Raw genomic sequence first — 21897 nt, forward strand, 5'->3', positions numbered from 1 at the left:
GTGTTTGATGATCAGAAACATTTTGTGTGACAAACATGCAAAAGAATAAGAAATCAGGAAGGGGGCAAATAGTTTTTCACACCACTGTATATATGTATATGTGTGTAGTGGATTGAACTCTGGAATAACTTATTGGACCTCCTCAAGACAGACAAGCTCAAAGAACTACACAGAAGGGAGGCATCACAGAGGACGTTGTTAACCAGCACTGAATACATCCTGATATTTAGAGTAGGCAGGACTGGGTAATCTATAAATCATCTGGCAGCCCAGGGCTTTTGAACATAAAATCAAAATTTCCTATATGCACTTTGTAACAAGAGAAGGTGAAAGTGTTGGGTGTGCTTATGGCAAACCCCATATAATTGGATAAAGGACAAAAAAAAAATAAATTCAACTTCAGTCATACTTAGACCAAATTCCTCTCAGTTTACTAGCAAAGATGGCAGCTCCTCCAGTTCTGACATGTTCTGGCCAAAGGAGACAGGTTCCAGATGGGAAGACCCCAAAAGTGATGTTGGAAGAGAAAAGCTGTCAATCTTCCCTTCTGCACAAGGAGGACACGAGAGGCCGTGATCAAACGGTACCAACCTCTGGATTAGTGGAGAATGATCCATCACCAAAGCCCTTAAACTGTCTCACATGCACATGACAACAGCAAGTCATTTACAAAACTAGATTTATATCCTAAGGTCCAATAATGGCTAGAGTTTCATAGGAGAGGAAAGGAGGAGGAGGTTGGGAGCAGGCACTGGTGGAGCTTTAGCAAACCCACTCACACCAAACCACCTGGATTGGGACCCAAGTGCAGTGATGACACCTCAGCACCACACTGGTACAGTGTCAGGTTTTCTTTACAGTGGCTGCAGTGCCACCACCAAGATATCCCTGTAAGTTGGAGGATCTGCCCGAGTGCTGGATGCAGATTAACGTCATTGGCAAGATGGAGCAATTGCAGGTTAAGGGCCTTGCTCAAGGGCCCAATGAAGTAGAGTCACTTATGAGAGGAAAGAGAAAAAGGAAATTTGAAACAATAACAATATATCTGACAAAACAGGGAACACATAAATGAATGGTTGCATCAGTTTTATGAACACTTGGAAGGTGTTTTCTAGGCTATTTAAAACAATTTCTAAAAGTAGAATTTAACCGATCAGCTCTTGTCTTTGTATCAGAGCAAAGATACCCCCGTTTAGAATTGTGATGGCCCTGATAATTTACACCAAGCACAGTGTTTCGCAGGATTTTGCCTCCTAAATGCAGACGGCCTGTTTTCTTAAATCAAAACCTTAACATATTATTAGAGATGGGAAAATGATACTGAAGCGTCGAAGCTTGTGTCAGTCAATCTGAAGCGTAGTGAGTCGAATCTCTGTGTCGGAGCTTGTGTCGAAACAGCGCTGTCACGTGACTCGTGACATTTGAATCTTCGAACGTCATCGGTGCTTCACGGCGCGCTTCATTAGTTTGACAGCGTTGGCGCAAAATTAACAGGTAGCCTATAGAAAATGCATCATTCTTATTCAACAATGATGGATTGTGAGGAGAGAGAGAGATGGAGAGCTTTTGTGACAGATGGAGACTAACAGCAAAAAACATGGATGAAAAGTTAACTAGTATAAATGGACAAAGATAATAGCAGAATAAAATGAACACAGATTTTTCTAACCTTTTACTGGGTGACATGAGGCTGAAACGGAGAGTGCTGCTTCACTTGCGCTAATTAGAGCTTGCTTTGTCCTCAGTTAACCACCAGATGTCACTGTTCATAGTGGGGGCTGAGGCTTCAAAGCTTCGCGGCACAAATAGAAAGTGGCGAGAAGTTAAACAAAATGACAAATTTTATTGGCTAACTTAAAAGACTATAATATTGTGCAAGCTTTCGAAGTGACTCAGGCCCCTTCTTCAGGCAAGATGCAATTTAGCCAATAAATGGTATAATTTTCCTTGACTTCTCACTTCATTCAGAATAGCTAACACGGTAAATCACCTTACAGGTATAAATAGAAAGAAAGCCTCAAAAGGCTTCTTTTTCCCATCACTACATTTTTGTTCAACTTTAAGTTTTTTTTTCTGTCACATATGGAGATGAATTTCCATGGAAACTATTGTAAGCTGTAAGAACGGTTTTCAAATTGTGTAAACAAAGCTTCTCTTTTATAACACAATTTGATGCGGTAATTAATATATACCATTATTTGGAGGAAAGGACTTGGGAAAAGTACCACACTGATTTTTTTTTTACCTTCTGCATTGTTTAATTTGAATGTTTGGACTTGGATCCCCCTTCCCTTTTCTTGCCATTTTGATGTTGGTGTGCTGGTAACCAGGCTCACAGATGACCTCTTGCTTGTGACATTAAGATGTTTTTTCTTTATTTGAACAGGTTGTGTGTGTTTGCTTTCTAAACTAAATGGCCATCACTGTTCATGGCTTCACCCACTTTGAAGTTTCCACTGGCTGTTTAAATGTTCAGCTATGCCTTTTACATTCACATCACTGATATCTTTCTCCCCTTTAATTTTTGAACATTTTCACCATTTTGTACATCTGAGTCTGACAAATAAAAGAAACAATTAGAGACACCTGCAAAACCTTAGGATGACTGAAGTCCATCTGGAATGTGATTGAAGGGGGAAAAAAAAAAAAGCCACACACTGGTGGGCTCTGCAACCATAAAGAGACAGGTAGGCCAAGGAAGACCTCCACTGCCAAGGACAAAAGAATCCTCACTATAGTAAAGAAAGCCCCAAACGCTTCTGTGACAGATCAGAAACAATCTTCAGGGGCTGATTTGTGTCAGAGATGGCCATCAGCAGAAGACTTCATGAGCAGAAGATACACTGCAAGGTGAAAATCACAAAAACAGGATGGCCAGATTGCAGTATGAGACAAAAGGACTTGAAGGAGCCTGCAGAATTCTGGGAAGTGTCTTGTGGAGAGACAAGATGAACCTGAGACAGGGCGACGGCAATAGCAAAGGGTGGAGATAAGGAACTGCTCAAGATCCAAAAGCAGACCACTTCTGTTAAACATGGTGCTGGGGGTGTTATGGCCATTGATGGCACTGCTGATGGTAGTGGTACAATTCTGCTCAAGGTCCAGTAAATACCTTGAATGTCACTTCATCCTATAACAAGATGAATGAAAAACCACAGAAAGACAAAGCTTAAAAGGCCAAGCCAGTCACTCCAATTGGGCAATCTTCAACAGGCAGATATTAGCTGAAGATGGCTGCATTAAGGCTCAGTAGGGCATCTCCAAATAACCTCCACCACACGTGGTGATGCCCGTGAATCAGGCTGAAGCAGTTTTGTACACAAGGGATATGCAACAAAGATAACTGAGCTGCCACTGCTGTGCGCCAGCCATTATAATGCACAGAAATGGGTGGGCAGGTCTAAAGAGTGTCATTTCTCCATGCCATGACCTAAATGTAGGTCAATCCCTTAACTAGAAATTTACTGATAACCCCTACACAATTCTGTGCCCGTCTGTACACAAATGCCAAGCTAGTAGGAGAATCAGATTGTGTGGCTGAATGGATTTAGAGTCCCAGGACTGGATTTGGGAACCAAAGCTCTCAAGCCATTTCAATTAACTCCAGTGCCAATTACAGTAACAAGATCTTCCTTCTTATTTGGCAGTCTGTAGATGGGACCCTCAAATAGCTTAGACTAGTGGACTCATTTGTTGAGATGTAACTTCCTTGCAAAGTGAGTTTGGAAACATTTGCCAATTCATGTAGATCATCAAGCTATAGATTGACACCTGAACCAATCTGATCTATAATTCCAGGCAACCCTTGATCTAGCAGCCATGCATGCGGTTACCATCTAACAATTCTGATCTTGCAGAATCAGAACCAATATAATAGAGCAGACAATGATACAAGATTTAAAATTTTATTGCTTAGTATTAGCAATTCCCTTTGCTTTCCTGTAGGCAAAGAATAGTACAGCCACACATGAGACAGCCAGGACACCAGCAACAGCACCAATGATGGAATCTTGAAATTGAGAGCCTGCAATAAGAAATTAGGAATGTGGTTTAATCAAGCATAGTAAGATTTGACCAAAAATTGAGAAGTCCTTAAGACAGCTTGCATTTAGGCTGTTCAAACAAGTTACCTGCAGAGACTTCATCTTGCTGACCAGAAAGGGACTGTGATACAGAAGACAAAGGAGACACCTGCTCCAGAAAAAGAGGGCCAACAGAAATGGTCTCCTTCCATCCAGCTGGTGCACTCACTTCACCTGAAAAATACAATTACAGTTTGTGTATCCCAGGCTGGACACTGCAGAAGTCTGCTGGCGAGGTCACTTACTTGCTCTCCTAGGTCTGTGTTTAGGGCACAGAGCCCTCCTGAAAGGAGGGGGGTTGGCACAGCTTGTGTCACAGCAGCTACAGACAGCATTGTCTCCATCCACCGAGCTCCACCTGAAAGCACAGCCACCAAATCACAATCTGCTACCTCAGCTGAGCAGGTGCACCCTTCATCTTCCCAGTCAGTCACTTACTGGCTCAGTGCAGAGTTGTATGAACAATCCTTATTCAAAGGATCAACATTAGCAGATGCCAAGGTCACCTTCAGATGACAGGTAATGAAGATCTGCAAGTAGACATGCAAGAGACTACAGCACACCCGAGAGCATCAATGGGATTCCACCAAAAGGAGATGGCAGGAAAGGACTTACTGAACTAGTAGTCAGGCCATAAAACCTGAAGGCATCCAGCTGGAACTGCATTACAGACTGGGCAACTCTGGGGGACACGAACTGGGAATTGGAGCCCGTCAGTTGGCTGTCTAAGAAACACCTGCAATACACAAGAGGGACGATAGTCTGACTAGATCTTGGTCTGGAAACCCAATGCTATTACTCACACCCACCCATTATTCCCAATGAAGGTGTAGGCTGGGGCAGATGCATTGGACCCAGGAGTGGCCACACAGCTGTCCACAAAGACACGGAGAGGCTCGTGGTTAGTGCTGTCCACAGATGCTTGAAGGTTAATGAGGTCTCCTAGGAAGAAGGTGTTGGATGGACTCGGCCCACTCCAGTCACCTGCAGACAGGAATGTTACAAGGTGTTCAGATCACATCAGTGCAAATGGAAAGTAGGATTTTTAAATGTGTACACCTACTGCTCATTATAACAAGCGAGAAGCCCAGAATATCCTCAGCAGATATCGTGGAGGTGTAGGGAACCCAAGTGGGGTTTAAGGCATTGCTGCTGACATTGTGGAGCCTGGGTTTGGGGAAAAAAAAATTACATTAGATAGAGGATCCAGATAGAATGGTTTTGTAGCTTAATACATCAAGATACAAGTTTCAACTTCATTAACATACAATCTGTCTAAACATAGCTATAATGCAGAAGCAGTTATTTCCATGTGGCATCTCTTACCTGTTGTATTGGCATTCAATCTGCACCACAGCTGGATTTGTTCTTACAATGGGAAGACCATCAACTGGAGAAGGATTGTAGTCCAGGGTGAAGGTGTACACTATTACAGCTCCCAGCATCTTAAGTTAACAATAAGTCCCACAATTGGTCTTAATATGGTGACTAGTCATTGAAATCAAATTTAGATTTTTTACATTTTTTTTATACACCTGAAAAATGAAATTTAAAATTCTGTAGTCAAACTGAAACTTAAGATTTGCTTGTCTCTTCAAAATGAATCATCCAATATTTAAAAATGCATTATTGCAGTTTACTCCAGACTTCAAAGCACCACCTGACAAGTATGCCTTTAAATTGGCCAATGTAAAAACAGCATTTTGGCCTGAGCTTATAAAACAAGGACCTTCAGTAGGCTGAACAGCTATTCACCTGTGCAGACACACACACAACTGGGTCCTTAAATGCAGGCTATTTTTGTCCTTTATTGCCTTTGTCAAGGATCCATAAGCCTTCAGCACTTGGTTATATTAACTAGTGCAATAACCACTGCAGTTTAGACCACAGCCAAAATTCCATTGTCTTGTGGTCATGGTGATAAGGGTTTGACATGGAATACATCTTGAATATAGGCATGTTTCAAATTTGCTACACTAATCGCTCTGCAGCATAAATCAGAAGTATGCCCACATACTTCAGAACACTAGATGAGAACAGGCCATTCAGCCCAACAAAGCTCACCAGTCATATCCAGTTATTTCTTCCAAGTTTCAAAAGTCCCTAAAGTCTTACTGTCTACCACAATTGGTAGCTTATTCCAAGTGTCTAACGTTTGAGTAAAGAAACTTTAGTGTTTATGCAAAATTTACCCTTAAGGTTCCAACTGTCCACGGGTTTGTGATTAATTCATTTTACCTATTTACACAAGTCACCAGTGGTCAGTAAACTACGTGTATACATGACCTGGGCACAATGCAGTCTTAACTGCCCAAGTCTAATTTCCTTCCAATGCAATTCCAACGCCTACGAGCAGTCGCTTACAGGCGATAAACGGAGCTTCACAGAGGAAGCCAAGAGCTCGTTAAAGCGTGAGCCACTGCAACTTGGGCGCCAAAACGTGACAAAAAATCCGAGCCACATACAAGAGTTGTCAGCAACTAATCCTGAGAAATAAAATTAGGAAAACGACAAATGCGTGAGCACTGAAACAACTCACCTCCACGGTGCTCCCACAGCCCTGCAGAGGCGCTTCAATCACAAAGGGCTGAACACCGGCCGGGCTGGTGACTCCACAGCCACCCATGGAAAGATCAGAAGGCTGCACCGGCTTTTGGATGCCCAGCAAGTCCGGACTGATGGTGACGATCACCTCACTGTCGGTGCACTGAGCGGTTACGGTCTGCGGAGCGCCAACTCTCGGCTCAACATATTGCAAAACCGCGGGCTTCTGGGACTTTGCTATAACCTTCCGTCCTTTGAAACGGGGCTGAGCAAAAGCATCGCACAGGAAAAAGAACAGCAACACCACGGCTATCTGACCCTTGTCTTTACACCACATTTTGAAACAACAAAAGGAAAAAAAAACCAGCAAAGCGCAATAAAGTTCATCGCGCAGCACAGTCTTTATATACACGAATGACGGCGGTCAACTGCAGCATGTTAATAACACGTGCGGAGAAAAAGATCGCCAATCAGACACCAATCGCGTTTGAAATAAACAAGGCACTTGAAACACTGAGGTTAATTACGGGAAGGAGATAATAAAATTATAATCACAAATTAAAACAACCGCAAAAGCGTAAGATCATCTCAGGCAGTAAATTGTCACGTGTTATGTGGCAGAAGGGGCAAGCAATTGAGTTTTATATCTCTCGGTTATTAAAACCAAACTTATTTGCTTTGCTTAAGTGAAGAATAAAGTGAACTAAAATTTAAATGCTAAGTGTGATGTCTTGAAGAAGTTTCACTTAGGAAATTTGTAGGCGTGTTGTACATTGCAAACTAACACGGGCGAGTAATAAAATATTTGACAAATGTAATTAAAGTTGAATGTATAGTCAAGTGTTTTGTGGTAATGGGGTGCTACTTCAAGGTCTTAATGGAATATTTATATAGTTTCGATTTGATCTCATTTTGATTTTGGATTAAGGTTTTGCCTCAAATTCATCTGAAAATGTTCGGAGTTTTCTAGACGGCTCTTGGATCTGTTGTGGTAAAATCAAATCATCTCCAATAGCAGCCTTGCAAAGTGGAGACAGAACAATCATCCTCCCATTTACATTGAGTTCGTGTCTTATTGGTTAAATATAAAAGGTTGTAAGTAAATCGCCCCCTAAAGAAAAAAAATGTTGAAAGCAACAGGGAGCACCTCAAGACAAGCAGGCGCAGGTTTGGGTGGATTGGTTCAAACAATGCCGAGACGATGATACATATTGATTTGAGGTCCAACAGTGGCTGTGCCTGTGACTGCTCAATGGTTATGTCATAATATGGAAGTGGACCTCAGATAGCATAAAGAAATCTTCCTTTTTTGCCTATTTATGTAATAGTGAATCAACAGTTTTGTGGTGTAAAATTGTCCAGGAACGGCACTTTAAGCTCTCAGGTTCGTTTAATATTGGTGCACAATACCTATTCAACATTCATTTGGCCAGATAAGCTGAAATAAGAATATCTCAACATATGTCTAGGCCAGGGGTCCTCAATCACGGTCCTGGAGAGCCGCAGTGGCTGCAGGTTTTTGCTCCAACCCAGTTGCCTAATAAAAAGCACTTATTGCTAAAGTAACACTTCTGCTTCACTTTAGTGATTTTGAGCCCTTATTGCTTAATTTTGTCTTAAACAGCTATTTTAATTGCTCTTTATTATCAATAACATGCAAATGACAAGAGAGAGCAGCATTTCTCCATATAGCTTATTTACATTTACACCTGTGTGTATTTATCTGCACTATTGGGTGTAATTAAATACTTGGAAGAAAAATGAAGAGAAAAAAGTGAAGGACTGAGAATTACTCGTCCATTTTAGCCTTCAAATCATTTGCATGAGAGAAAGGGAAAGAAAATCTAGGATATGAGAATGACCTGACATAGCAGAGTTAATTTAATTTCATAGCTTGTTAGTGCATTATTGGCAAGAATTGCTTTCTAATTAAGCAACCAGGTCAGAACAAAAACCTGCAGCCACTGCGGCTCTCCAGGACTGGGATTGAGGACCCCTGGTCTAGGTAACCTACCTCAAGTTCAATATCTTCAGGTGAAGGAGGCCACTCAACTCATGAGACATCCCTGCCAGAATTCACTTAAATGCAATTTTAGAATAATACGTCTCTAATGATAAGTCTAATGCTGTAGTCAGATGGCCTGGGAGGACAGAAAATAAAACAAAAAACTCCAGGGCTTGTGGTAAAGGAAAGGAAACAAAATCTGCAGCGGCTCAAAGGCCACATGAATGCTTAGCCGCCATTGCACATTCTACTTAACATCAATGTTTGTAAGTAGTTCCTGTTGCTTTTTTAAGATTAATCCTAGAAGTGTATATATATATATATATATATATATATATATATATATATATATATATATATATATATATATATATATATTCTCTGTGAATTTCAGCAGTTATCACTCTGTCTGTCCAATGAAATCTCACTTTGGTGGTTTTATCAGCAGTAGTGCAACCCCAGAGCGGAGTGTCCATGTTTATTTGACCATCAGATTAATGAGCCTAATGGCCGAGTGCTGCACTCTGCATGTCTGGATTACTTATAAACCAATATAATGCATTGTATTGTGTCAGCTTTGATCTGCTGTAGTGACCCTATTACTTTCAAACTGACTTTACTTTTTAATTTTCCCATTATATGTATATATAAGTATATATATATATATATATGTGTGTGTGTGTTACATAGTTTACTGTCAAATAATGCAAAGAGTACGCAACACGTGTTTCAGCCTTATTTGGGCTCATCAGGCATACACACTCCACTGCACCCCTCATGGGAATCGAACCTTGGACATCAGCGATGATGTCCCTATACGTTGCGCCATGGCGTGTGGTTCGTTTATTTGACAGCCTGGAGATCGGAGTAATTATATTCATAGCGTCCATAGTCTGAGTCTCGATCTGATTGTACGGGTGGTTACCTATCACGTAACCACCCATACAAATAGTTTTTGTTTTACCTCCTCTTTGCTCGATCAGCTGCTGGATTGCTGCCTCTGCCGTGCTGGGTGATCTGCATCTCTTGCGGCTCTCTCTTTCTCTTTGAATCTCTTTGAACATTTAAAAGCTTGTACAGCAGCTGTTCTACTCTTTGTGTTTTATTTCTGGGCGAGGTTAAATCTCTCAACAAAGTCTCGTCTAATGGGAAATGAGTTCTTGATATTTTTTAATTTAGAATTTAAAAATGGAATAAGAATCTGTAAATCTAACAACATCACATTAAAGTTTGATAAATTCTGACAAGAATGATACCAAACATATATATGTAGGTTTTAAAATATTACTGATTTAAAGTGTAACAAAAAACGTCATGTAAAATCATTGGAAAAAATCGTTGCACTTATAGGCTTAGGATTTATATATATATATATATATATATATATATATATATATATATATATATATATATATATACACACACACAATAGCAAAATACCTGCGCTTAAAATTTTTATTAAGAAGAAAATTAAACCTTTTTTAAACTGAGGGAAAATATACTATTTGTTGAGGATCTCTTTGTATGCCACATTGTCAGTTTGGCTCTCCGGTTGTAATATGACCAAGCTGTGCGCTGAGCTTACTCTTGTGCATGCATCGTACAGTTGGCCATATGAACAGTAATCTTGTTTCAAATCTCACAGCCTGGATTGCTGCTATCATAATTGGTTTGAGTTTCATGGTTTGTTTCAATTACGTTAGTATTTGTAGGACTTGTGTTGAAGTGACATTCGGCATCTGTCAAGGGTTGTAAGCATACAACCAGTTTCATTGATAACTTCACATCCAGCTTTTGAGAGTTTAAACATTCATAAACATCAAAGTGTCCACTACTCAATTCATCACCTGAAAATCTAAGATGTTTAGAACACAATGTTCCTCCGGATATCAAGAGTGAGCCTGATATGGCCGTGTAATATGTAACAAAGAGAATGGAAAAGGTACGTGCCACTCCGGACATGGAAACCACTCGGTAAGTGACAGTTCTTTGATCGATGGTGATCACCTCGATAGACCTGTTAATGGGGGTACGGTTGGAATGATAAAGGAAATGGGTACCTGAACAATGTAAAGTAAGTCTAAAATACCTACACAATAACTATAATCGTAATAAACGAACAACAGCGGAGAAGCCGTGGATTAAATAAAAAGGCTGTAGTTATCAGCAGGGAGACGTGAATCCCGTGGCGAAGCAGGGAAGGGAATGTAGAGACTGCTGATGGATGGCCTTATATAGGCAGGCAGCCAACAATGTGGGAGACGTTGGGATGGGGGACCCAACGCCACCTCACACGGTGACTGAGCTGCAGGCTATGGATGTATATATGTATGTAAGTAGGAATAAGTTAGCGTTGGGAACCCACGTACCAAATTTCTTGAAGATTGGCCCATAAGTAACAAAGACCATTGAAAAGTTCAATATGGCGGCCGACAGTGGAGTCATACCACCGAAATAAGTACGTGCATCGGTTTCGGTTAGCGTAGGGAAGCCGCCTACCAAATTTCGTGAAGATGGGGCCATAAATAAGAAAGTTCAACATGGCGGACGTTGTCGTCCATTATGACCGTTACGTGTAGAATTTGTAAATGAAACCTGCTTAATTGTTGTAGGTAAACTGTAAGGAATGAGCCTGCCAAATTGCAGCCTTCTACCTACACGGGAAGTTGGAGAATTAGTGACGCTGGAAAGTTCAATATGGCGGCCAACAGTGGCGTCATACCACTGAAATAAGTATGTGCATCGGTTTCGGTTAGCGTAGAGAAGCCGCCTACCAAATTTCGTGAAGATGGGGCCATAAATAAGAAAGTTCAACTTGGCGGACGTTGTCGACCGTTATGACAGTTATGTGTAGAATTTCAAAATGAAACTGCTTAACTTTTGTAAGTAAGCTGTTAAGGAATGAGCCTTCCGCCTACCAAATTTCGTGAAGATGGGGTCAGCCTTCCACCTACACGGGAAGTTGGAGAATTAGTGATGAGTGAGTGAGTGAGTGAGTGAGTCAGTGAGGGCTTTGCTTTTTATTAGTATAGGGGGTGCAGTGAGTGTGTACGCCTGATGAGCCCAGAATTAGGTGAAATACGTATTGCGTACTATTTGCATTATTTGACAGTAAAACTATTCAACCATATTCAACCATATATATATATATATATATATATATATATATATATATATATATATATATATATATATATATATATATATATATATATATATATATATATATATATATTCACTAAGGCAAGACAACCATGGAAAGCATGCCGGAAGGGGCGTGGATTCACTAAGCCGCCGACAAGTGAGACACCTATGTCGCGCGCAGGAAGGAGCCACGCCTACCAACTCCAAGACCATTGGATACGACAACAACTCACAGAGCCACGCCCACCAACTCGGACGCGACGACACAGAAAAACCGGGGTCATTTATATTCGTCTGTCGTAGAGCTCACATGCTGCTCCGACCCACGTTGACTGTTAATAGAGGCATGTTTCTCGCGGAGGTGAATCGCCATATGCAGCGTGTAAAACGGTTTGCGAAGGGTATCCCATGGGATCCTTAAAACATTCCTTTACAACTGTGGTTAAAACACAATGAAGTGAGCAGTCTTTAAAAAACGACTTTTCAGTTACGACGCACAAGCGTATGCACCATAGCAAACTGTTTTACATGCTACATACAGCAATTCGCATCCGCGACAAACATGCGTCTTCTTAGATGCTGTTGCACTTTGTTCACACCCCCTTCCCACCTCGCTACCACCGTGGTCGGGTGTCTTGGTGGATTATATATAGAAAGGCCGCCAAAACCACACAGAGCAATTAAAATTCTACGTGAGTCACAGGTGCATCTGGACTGTACAAAGACGACAACGACTCAAGTGACGAGTTGAAGGTGGGCACATGAGCAGGCAGTGCATACTGAATGAGAAATCAGCAGACAAGCATGACGGAGGGAGCAGAGTGGACGTCCTTCTCCTCTCCTCCCATTCCACCCTCCGCGCCTGAGCGCTGTACGGACGATTGTGTGTTGGTTCGTTCCGTGCATTGGTTAAAACCCAATGAAGGAAGCAGTCTTTAAAAACCAATAAGCCCTGTGCCTCTGTTTCATTACCGTCTCACCTGCTTCACCAATGCAGGCCCCGCAACAGGCAGCCAACCGGGTAACCAAAGTCTTAAAGGAATTGACGAAAGGGTACCACCAGGTGTGGAATCTTTCGCTTCATTTGACTCAACACAGGAAACCTTACCCGGCCCGGACACGGAGAGGATTGACGGATTGATAGCTCTTTCTCGATTCTGTGGGTGGTGGTGCATGGCAGTTCTTAGTTGTTGGAGCGATTTGGCTGGTTAATTCCGAAAACGAACGAGACTCCCGCCTGCTAAATAGTTACACGACATAACAGCGGTCTGCGTCCAAATTCTTAGAGGGACAAGTGGCTTTCAGCCACGTGAGATTGAGCATTAACAGGTCTGTGATGCACTTGTATGTCCAGTACTACACGCGCGCTATACTGAATGGATCAACGTGTGTCTACCCGGCGCGGGGAGGCGTGGGTAAGCTGTTGAACCCTATTCGTGATGGAGACCGGGTCTTGCAATTGTTCCCCACGAATGAGAAATTCCCAGTACGTGCGGGTCATACGCTCGCACTGATTACATCCCTGCCCTTTGTAAAGCCCCCGATGGTCAGGTGACTTGGTGGATTATATATAAAAAAAGCAGCCGGAACCGCAAAGAACAATCAAAAATCAACGTAGAAACCGACTGAGGCCATGTTTGGAAAATTAACAGTCAATGTGACTCACAGGTGCGTGTGGACTGTACACAGACAAAAGCGACTCAGGTAGTGAGTTGGGGGTGGGCACATAAGCGGCCAGTGCGTACTAAACGAGCGCCGTTCAACCCCGTCCTTCGCTTTGGAAGGAGAAAGTGCGACGGCGCTCCTCCGGTTTTCAGTCACGGACAATTGTATGTTGGTTCGTGGCGTGCATTGTTGCAATGTTACTTTTCTTGGTGGTTTATTAAATTACGGATTTTTCAAATGTTTATTTTTTCCTCTGTGCTTAAAAATCATTTAACTCTTTTAGGGCGGATGTCGACTTTTGTCGACAGGAGGGGTTGAGGGCGAATGTCGACTAAAGTCGACATCCAGGGATAGAGGGCGATAATCAGCTGTTAATGGCGACAAATCTCACTGTCACGTCACAGGCATTCCCTCTGTGCTTGGAAGAATGATAGACTCGTTGACTGGGCAACTAATCCTAGCGTGTGTGTGAGTTGCGAAATGTAAACAATGGCAAGATGGTATCGACATGTGACAATGGAGTGAAGGGAGTGCAGAAAAGAAAACACTCGGCAGACAATGACAATGTTTTGCGCATTATCGCGGAGTCGGACTCTGATTTTTCAGAATCGGATTTTATTGACAGTGATCAGGAGATTGAGCAAGAGAGTGAGAAGCCGGAATCAGCTGATCAAACACCAGCCGATGCCGCGCCAGCAGATCTGCTGCCAGCTGAGCGCCGCGCCGATGCATCTACAGCAAGGTTCGCGTGGGATAAATACACAGACATTGATCCGTTGAGAGCCGATCTGGCTACCGGACTTCACAAGACGGCATGGCTCGCTGTTGGACACGACAGATCACCAGCTGCTGTACTTCAGGCTGCTCTCTCCTGATGCTGCTTTTCAGCTACCGCCAGACGAGATAAACAGGTAGGCAGAGAAATTTTTCAATCGCGGCTGCGCTTTGCATCGCATTCTCATTTTTCAAAGTGTAAACACACAACAAAAGACGAGATGAAGCGTGCTGTGGTATTACAAATAGAGATGGGACAGAACTGGTGATATAACTTCAGGGAGCATTGGTCCAAACGTGCTTTGTCCCCTGGTGGCTTTGGACAGGTTATGTAGCATGGTGATAGGTACGTGCTGCTGCTGCAAAGTTTTATTCACTTCTGTAATAAACAGAAGCAAATCCCATGGGGTGAGCCGGGCTATAATGCCATGCATAAAGTTCATAAAGTTTCAGAAGATGAAAAGAGGTGACAATACGGTTTTCATGCGGGCAGAAAACTTGGTGGCAGTGGAATGGCACAATGGCAAAAGGGTGACTTGTCTCTCTACAGCACACACTAACAATATATGTGAGAAAGTGCAGCAACAGACAATTGAAAAGTAGGCACCAAAGCAACATGTATTGTAAGTAGTGCAATGTGGCAATGACTGAAATTGGCTGCTTGGACCGTGATCAGACTTTGCAGGACTTTGCTGTGTAAAATGTATGTGATATGTATGTGAAATCATAGAGTATGCAGGCTCATACAACATGCAAGACAGTAATATTTGTCAAAAGTAAATATTTTTTGTTGATTTGATATGTTAAACAATTGCTTTGTGTTCTTTTTTAAAAAATGTTAGTTTTTGGAAAAATATTCAGCCCTGGGAGATAAGAAAAAAAAAAAAAATTAGCCCTAAAAGAGTTAAAAAGCGGCCTGATTATGCGGCGTATGCTACGCCGCGGGTTGGCTAGTATATTGTCACGCACGCGCGAGTAGGAGGCCACAGACGGATTCGAGCGCACCTGGGAACGTGTTCGCCGGCAGGGAATGGCGGGTAATGCTTCCTCATAGGAAAAAGACCTTCCTCCACCATAAGCCGACTGTTGACCGCAGTGCGGCACTTCCGCCCTCCCTCCGCCATTTTGCCCTTACGTCATCCATCCTATCCTCCCTCACGGTCCTTCCCAGCATTCCTCCACTTCTGGCTCCTCCCCAATAAAATGGCCGCGGACGCCATGGTTTGGCGTCACGCTTATGGACTTTTGTTTATTAAACCTGACCTGTTTTTTTCTGTCTGTGTTGTGGAATCCAGACAATATACGGGGCCGGAGAACCCCAAACCTTTGTGCTGTCTCCTGCTCCGTTTGTTATATTGGCGTAGTCGGCAGGATCAAAGATTCCCAGAAATGACTGAGGGACAGGACCTAAATACTGTGCTGCAGAACATGAGTGCCCAACTCCAGGCCCTGCAGCAGGCGCAAGCCAACACCACCCGGGAGTTAGAGGCTACGAAGGCCAGGCTGGCCGAGGCACAACGAACCAGGCAAGATCTGCCCAAGCCAAAGCCTCCCCCGCTGGTACCTATGACTGAGGCAGACGACGTTGAGTCTTACCTCGGTATATTCGAACGGACGGCCACCCGGAACGAGTGGCAGCGGTCCGAGTGGGCGTCCATTCTGGCGCCCTACCTAAAGGGACCCGCGCAGCGGGCCTATTATGACCTCCCGGAGGAGGAGGCCGCGGACTACGACCTCCTGAAACCAGAGATCTTGGCCCGCTACAGCATCATGCCGGGCCAGCAGGCGGTAGAGTGGCGGAACTGGCAGTTCAACCCTGAAAAGCCTGCCCGTGCCCAGGCGTTCGAGTTCTGGGGCAAAATGGGGCGCTGGCTACGGCCAGAAGGACCCCAGGCTTGGAGAGTCGTGGAGCAGGTGGCCTGCGAGGGCCTGGTGAACGCCATGCCCAGTTCCCTCGCCCAGCAGGTCCGGCGCCAACCATATAAAGACATGCCAGGTCTTCTGGAGGTTCTGGATCAACAGCTCGCGGTTCTCCGACTTGGGGAGGCAGAACGGTCTGCCAGTGGGAACTGACAGGGGCGGGCGGCCAACCCCAAGCCTGCTCGACGCGCTGCGGAAGCGCCGCCGAAGCCTAAAGACAAACTGGGCCCTCCACGTTGTTACAAGTGTGGTGAGCCCAGCCACCTGCTGCCAGCCTGTCCTCTGAACATTGCGGCGGAGCCAATGGACTGCACCTGGGCATCCACCGAAAGGTACTGTACCCCGCCGCATCCCTTGGCGACTCCAAACACGGGAGTGGTTTTATTAAATGGGCACACGGTGGTGGCTTTGTTTGACTCCGGCAGCAACATAACCATTGTTGCTCACCGTTATGTGTTACCGCGACAGTGGCTGAATCGGCATTTGCAGGTGACTTGTGTGCATGGAGGGACCAGGTCATAGACTCCGCCAGGGAAGGGACGAGCCAGGGAACTCTTCCAGTGCCCAGGTCACAAGACCCTCTCGGTAGCCTGGATCACCAGTTTCGATCCACGCCGGCCTCATTCAAGAGGGAGCAGTGGAACGATGATTCCCTGCGGGCTGCCCGGAATGCGGTGGTTTCGCCTAACAGCTCACAGGCCGACGGTTCTTCACCATGCGAACCCTTCTTTGTCCTCGAGAATGATCTGTTGTATCAGGTCGCAACCCACGAGGGCGAGGTGCGGAAGTTGTTGCTAGTGCTGTGTACCTTCCGGCGGGAGGTATGCGAGCTAGCTCACGCCCACCTCCTAGGCGCCCATCTCGGAGAGGATTAAACTCCGGTTTTACTGGCCTGGGATTAATGAGGAAGTCCGGCGCTTCTGCCAATCCTGTTCGGAATGTCAGATTCGCCAGATTCCTAGGAGAGACCGCGCTCCTCTCATCCCTATTCCCCTCATTGACGTCCCTTTTGACAGAATAGGGGTCGACCTAGTAGGACCCTTGGATTCCTCTACCCGTGGCTACAAATACATACTGGTCATGGTGGATTACGCTACCCGGTACCCAGAGGCGGTTCCCCTGCACTCCGCTAATACTAAAAACATTGCACGGGAATTAGTCAATTTATTTTCCAGAGTGGGTATACCCAAGGAAGTCCCTACGGACCAGGGTACACCCTTCACCTCGGATACGTTCAGGGAAGTGGCCAGATTACTGAGAATAAAGCACCTGAAAGCGTCTGTCTATCACCCCCAGACTGACTGGCTGGTAGAACGGTTTAACCAGATGCTTAAACAGATGCTTCGCAAGGTAGTCAGCGCAGACGGCAGCTCAATTTGGACGGTTGGGAGACAAAGTCAGAGAGGTGAGATTGCGTTGGTTTGGACATGTGCAGAAGAGAGATGCTGGGTATATTGGGAGAAGGATGCTAAGGATAGAGCTGCCAGGGAAGAGGAAAAGAGGAAGGCAGAATTTTTGTGGATGTGGTGAGAGAGGACATGCAGGTGATGTGTGTGACACAACGAGATACAGAGGACTGAAAGATATGGAAGAAGATGGTCCGCAGTGGCAAACCCTAACAGGAGCAGCCGAAAGAAGAAGTGTATTTACTTATATATATTATGTATTGTAATAAACAATATAGGTTGGCTGGCATTCCAGCCAAGACAGATGGTTTCTCACCTGGCAATTGGCCTTTTAAATGGAATGATGTGGATAGACTAGCATCCCGCTCAGGTTGGTCATTGATACCTTTCCTTGTTTGGAGGCCATTGTAATGAATGGACACATGGAGAGTGCTTCCCTGGGCCATGTACTTCCCAAGTACACTTGTGGAGTAATCCCTCAGGCATTCAGACACATGTAGGGCTACATGGGAATTGTAGTTTTGCTGGGCAGTGCTGTTGGGTATTCTCAGGGGTCAGTAGGGGGAGCTGCTGGTGACAGACTCTCTTGTCAGGGGGTGGTTCTGTCTGACCTGGAGGTATTCCTGGGTCTGGGATAAAGGAAGCTGCTCCTCTTCACCTAGAAAGTTGGAGTTGGGTGGAAGAGGACAAAGCTCACCATGTGGGAGTGGGAATGGAAGTGCAAGAATTCGAATGAGTTGTGTTTAATTACTATATTTTGCTACTATTACAAGAAGGTCTTTTTGTAAGGTGTTTGTATAAATAAAACCTGTATTTGCATACGGGAGTTGTGATTGTGAGGTTGAGTCTTGGGTTTGGGAGTGATGCAACGCCCCTAGTGGTGCTAATAGATACCTTTATATATTATGTTTATATGCTATTCATTAATTAATTATGTTATTCCCAAATACCTAAAAAGCGTCAACAATGTAATTTGTTTGACTGTTGTAAAGGATTTCTCCTGCTTTTCATTACACGTATCATTGTGTAAAAAGAAAAACATTCTTAACTTTAGCGTGTAAATGGGACTTTTATTTTGACACTTTACGTTTCGCTCTCTCCCGGAAGTGCCTCTTTCCTGACGCTTACTGTTGCCAGCTGCACCTCACAGTTCTGCCTTCAAGACAGATTAAGTCGGTGTTTATGTCGCACTTGTCGGGTCGTGAGGCCAGTGGCAGAATTGCATCTCTGAGGAAGGACTGGTATGTACTTATAGCACTTATTTTTTAAAGAGAAAGGAAAAAATGAGGAAAGACATAACACAGGAAAATGCGTCAGAGCGGCACTTGAAGACGGTGCTCTTACTTTTTAAAGGATGCAGAATAGGCGTGGCGTGTTCTGTTCTAACCGTGTTGTTTTAATCACAGGCTTCTAACATTTCGTGAACAGCGATCTCGCTGTCAATCTCTTGGTATCTGAGTGCTGCCCAGGCGCAGAACCATGGGTCGGATCATTTCCTCGTTTTCTGTGTCCATGGCTCATTTACCGTCAAAAGTCCAGCCCTCTAAGTTGTGTGTGTGTGTGTGTGTGTGTGTGTGTGTGTGTGTGTGTGTGTGTGTGTGTGTGTGTGTGTGTGTGCGCGCGCGCGCGCGCAGGACCGATGTGGTAGCAAAATTGTTCCCCTTAACCCAATCCACGTTCGTGGAAATATCAATCAAACTTCGAATTCAGGACGTGATTAGAGGTGGCACATAAATTAATACTCTAACACGTCTTTTTCAACGGGTCAGTGCCGGCCCGTTAATTCCTCTAAATGTAATTTTAATAATGCAGTTTACATTTTTGTTCTCATTTAAAAAGTATTGCTTTTCAGATAGCATGCCGGCTTCCCAGGTATAACCGATCGCCGTTTTACGTGGGGAGAAAATAGATTCATATGTGATTCAGCGAAGTCAAATCTGTGCACTTATCAGTTAATACCTCTGTTCTTCAAATGCCATCAGCGATTCAAGTCTTGTAAACGCAATTATTATATCACATTTCTTAAAATATTTGAAGATTTTTTTTTTTAGATACACCGTTTTAATTGTTTTAGAGCACATAATATATTAAATAGTGACGTTTCAGCCTTAATTGCCAGTGGAGCACTGCGCTGGGAGATGTTGTGAAAAATATTTAATAAACTTTCCTTAGTAATTTTAACTTAATAATTATTCGAATTTTAAACCTCCTATTTTGTCCTTTTAAGCATCCCCTATTTTTCTATCATTCTCAATGTAATTAGTTATCTAGAAAAATATAGATTTTTGATTTATGTGAAATTGCGTTCGTATTCGGGGCTGCAAGCCAAGCCTGTTTCTGGCTGGTTGTGCAATAATTGCTCCTGCAGTTTTTACGTGGGCGTATGTGCGGATTGAACTGACCAGTTTCGGGGTGTGGAGACCACTCAGAAGAGAGCTCGCCTTGGCACTTTATGTTCAGACTATGCAACGCAACACAAAGCCAGCAAAGAGATATTAAAAGTCCGGTAGCATTTTTTCCCCTGAAAGGTTGCTCCAATAATCTGAAGAAAATGTTATTTTAGATTAAAATAACAATAAAGAAAACTGTACATTGGTTGCACGTAATAATTTTTTTTTCCAAAAATAATTTAACTATGCTTAATGCATTGAATTAATCTATAATGAAACAACATACGATTTTTATATAAAATTATTTTTTTACATTCTCTGCTAAATTATGTTAAATGAACATGACCCATTTTGGAGTTCTGTGTGACATGATGTCAGATTTGGCTTTTTTTTTTCTCTCTCTCTGTTTTTTTGTGTTGTTCCAATGCACATAACGGAAATAAACACGTCCATACCAAAACATTTGTAATTGCAACAATTTTCTGGGAATATTCCAGGGGTGCCGATTAATTTCGGTAATGACTGTAAGTGACTTGAGTAAAGATAAGAGTAAATTAGACAGATTAGTAGGTACCCTGAAAATGGACCTGGACTAAATTCTGATCTGGGCAGGTAAAGAGAAATGCAGTCCTACATAATGGAAGCAAAACCATTTAATATAATTACACAGTGGAGGTCTGGAACTATATGTTTTAGTTTTTTAGAAAGAATCGGCAGCCCTAGCGTACTCGGTGCTGTCCACAACCAGATGTTCGGTTATTTAATGCTCTATGTGGCACCCATGCTGTGCATTTTGCAGGTCCGGAGACAATATGTCAGAATTGTACAGCAGCACACTTGCTGGGTCCCACCTGCAATGCCTTGTGTTGTTTTTTTTGTTTCCATATTGTAAGAAGCACATTAATACCAGAGAAAGGCCAGAAAATTATATCCTGACAGGGCAAGTGAGCACTGAGCTGTAATAATAAGGTGTAAAAAGAGTTGACCGCTGTGGTTTTGGGGGCAATTCTGAATATATTCCTCCCTGCTTTATTTCTAGAGGAACAAAGGGAAGCTGCTGTTTCTGTCACAGTTGAATAAAATGAACAAGAAATACACGACGATCCAGAAGGAATATACGGTACATGAAAAGCTGGTCTTGGATGAGGCGAGTACCAGCAAGGAATAGAAGAATATCACACTTCAGAGAAGTCTTTTTTTTTTTACTAATGACTAACATGGAGAAAAGAAATGTGGATATTAAGGAAGAGGAGTGTGATTGGGAATTTGTGCAGCATAAGATGAGTCGATCCAACATAAAGGAGGAGGAGGAGGATTGTGAGTGGGAGCCTACTGGCATTAAACAAGAGTCCGAGACATTCTTAGACACGAAGAAAAATGAAACTGTAAGCAGTGTCAAGGAAGAGAATTCGTCTCCGTATTTGTATCCGCATGAAGATGTAACTGGATTAGGGTTCACACCGAGTAGAGAGCTCTCTCTACAGAATCCTCTTGAAACTTTGAATAGGACCGGGAAGGCCTCCTGTTCATCTCCTATTGAAGAAGGTAAGTGCTTTAGTACGAAATTAACACATAGGTTGATGAGATTTACTGTCAATGTACTATGTGCACATTACATTAGTGACCCTGTAAAGCTATGAACAACATCCATGTGTCCATTTTCAAACTGTGCTTATCAAGTTCATGAGAAGCTGGTGCCAGTCAGTTTTCCATTTTCTATGTTCATTCCTTCTTTAAAAAAAAAACAGAGAATGAACCACAATATGACATGAAGCAATACCCTAGTTTAAAAGAAAGTCATTGGAAAAAATGATCTGGGCTATTAGAGAAAATAATCCTAACTTAATGCAGAATGACACAGAATTTTTGACAAAGGATTTCTCCCTGTAATAATAGGTCCATTACGAACTGCCATTTTAATAAATGATCTCTTCCTCGAGCATGTAGGTGCATGTCCGCACGAGTTA

The 21897-nt window shown here is 43.3% G+C and overlaps 2 protein-coding genes across 4 annotated transcripts in view; one reads left to right on the forward strand and one right to left on the reverse strand.

The window, feature by feature from the left end:
- LOC120533207 (zona pellucida sperm-binding protein 3-like) overlaps positions 1-7009 on the reverse strand; it is a 116510-nt gene extending 109501 nt beyond the window's left edge. For 2 of the 3 annotated variants that reach the window (XM_039759973.1, XM_039759975.1), the window contains exon 1: positions 6622-7009. In XM_039759973.1, the coding sequence (XP_039615907.1) occupies positions 6622-6963 (342 nt within the window). In that variant the 5' untranslated portion in view covers positions 6964-7009. Of the gene's footprint in view, positions 1-3891; positions 4025-4130; positions 4257-4327; positions 4441-4520; positions 4613-4697; positions 4819-4891; positions 5067-5145; positions 5250-5408; positions 5528-6621 lie in introns of those variants that run through there. The other variant, XM_039759974.1, reaches the window with a different exon arrangement.
- LOC120533236 (zinc finger protein 345-like) overlaps positions 1-21897 on the forward strand; it is a 65309-nt gene that overhangs the window by 40426 nt on the left and 2986 nt on the right. Inside the window, exon 4 of the mRNA XM_039760017.1 lies at positions 20575-20599. Within this exon, the coding sequence (XP_039615951.1) occupies positions 20575-20599 (25 nt within the window). The remainder of the gene's footprint in view (positions 1-20574; positions 20600-21897) is intronic.

The sequence above is a fragment of the Polypterus senegalus genome, chromosome 8 (genome assembly GCF_016835505.1).
Source record: "Polypterus senegalus isolate Bchr_013 chromosome 8, ASM1683550v1, whole genome shotgun sequence".
Classification (NCBI taxonomy): Eukaryota; Metazoa; Chordata; class Cladistia; order Polypteriformes; family Polypteridae; genus Polypterus; species Polypterus senegalus.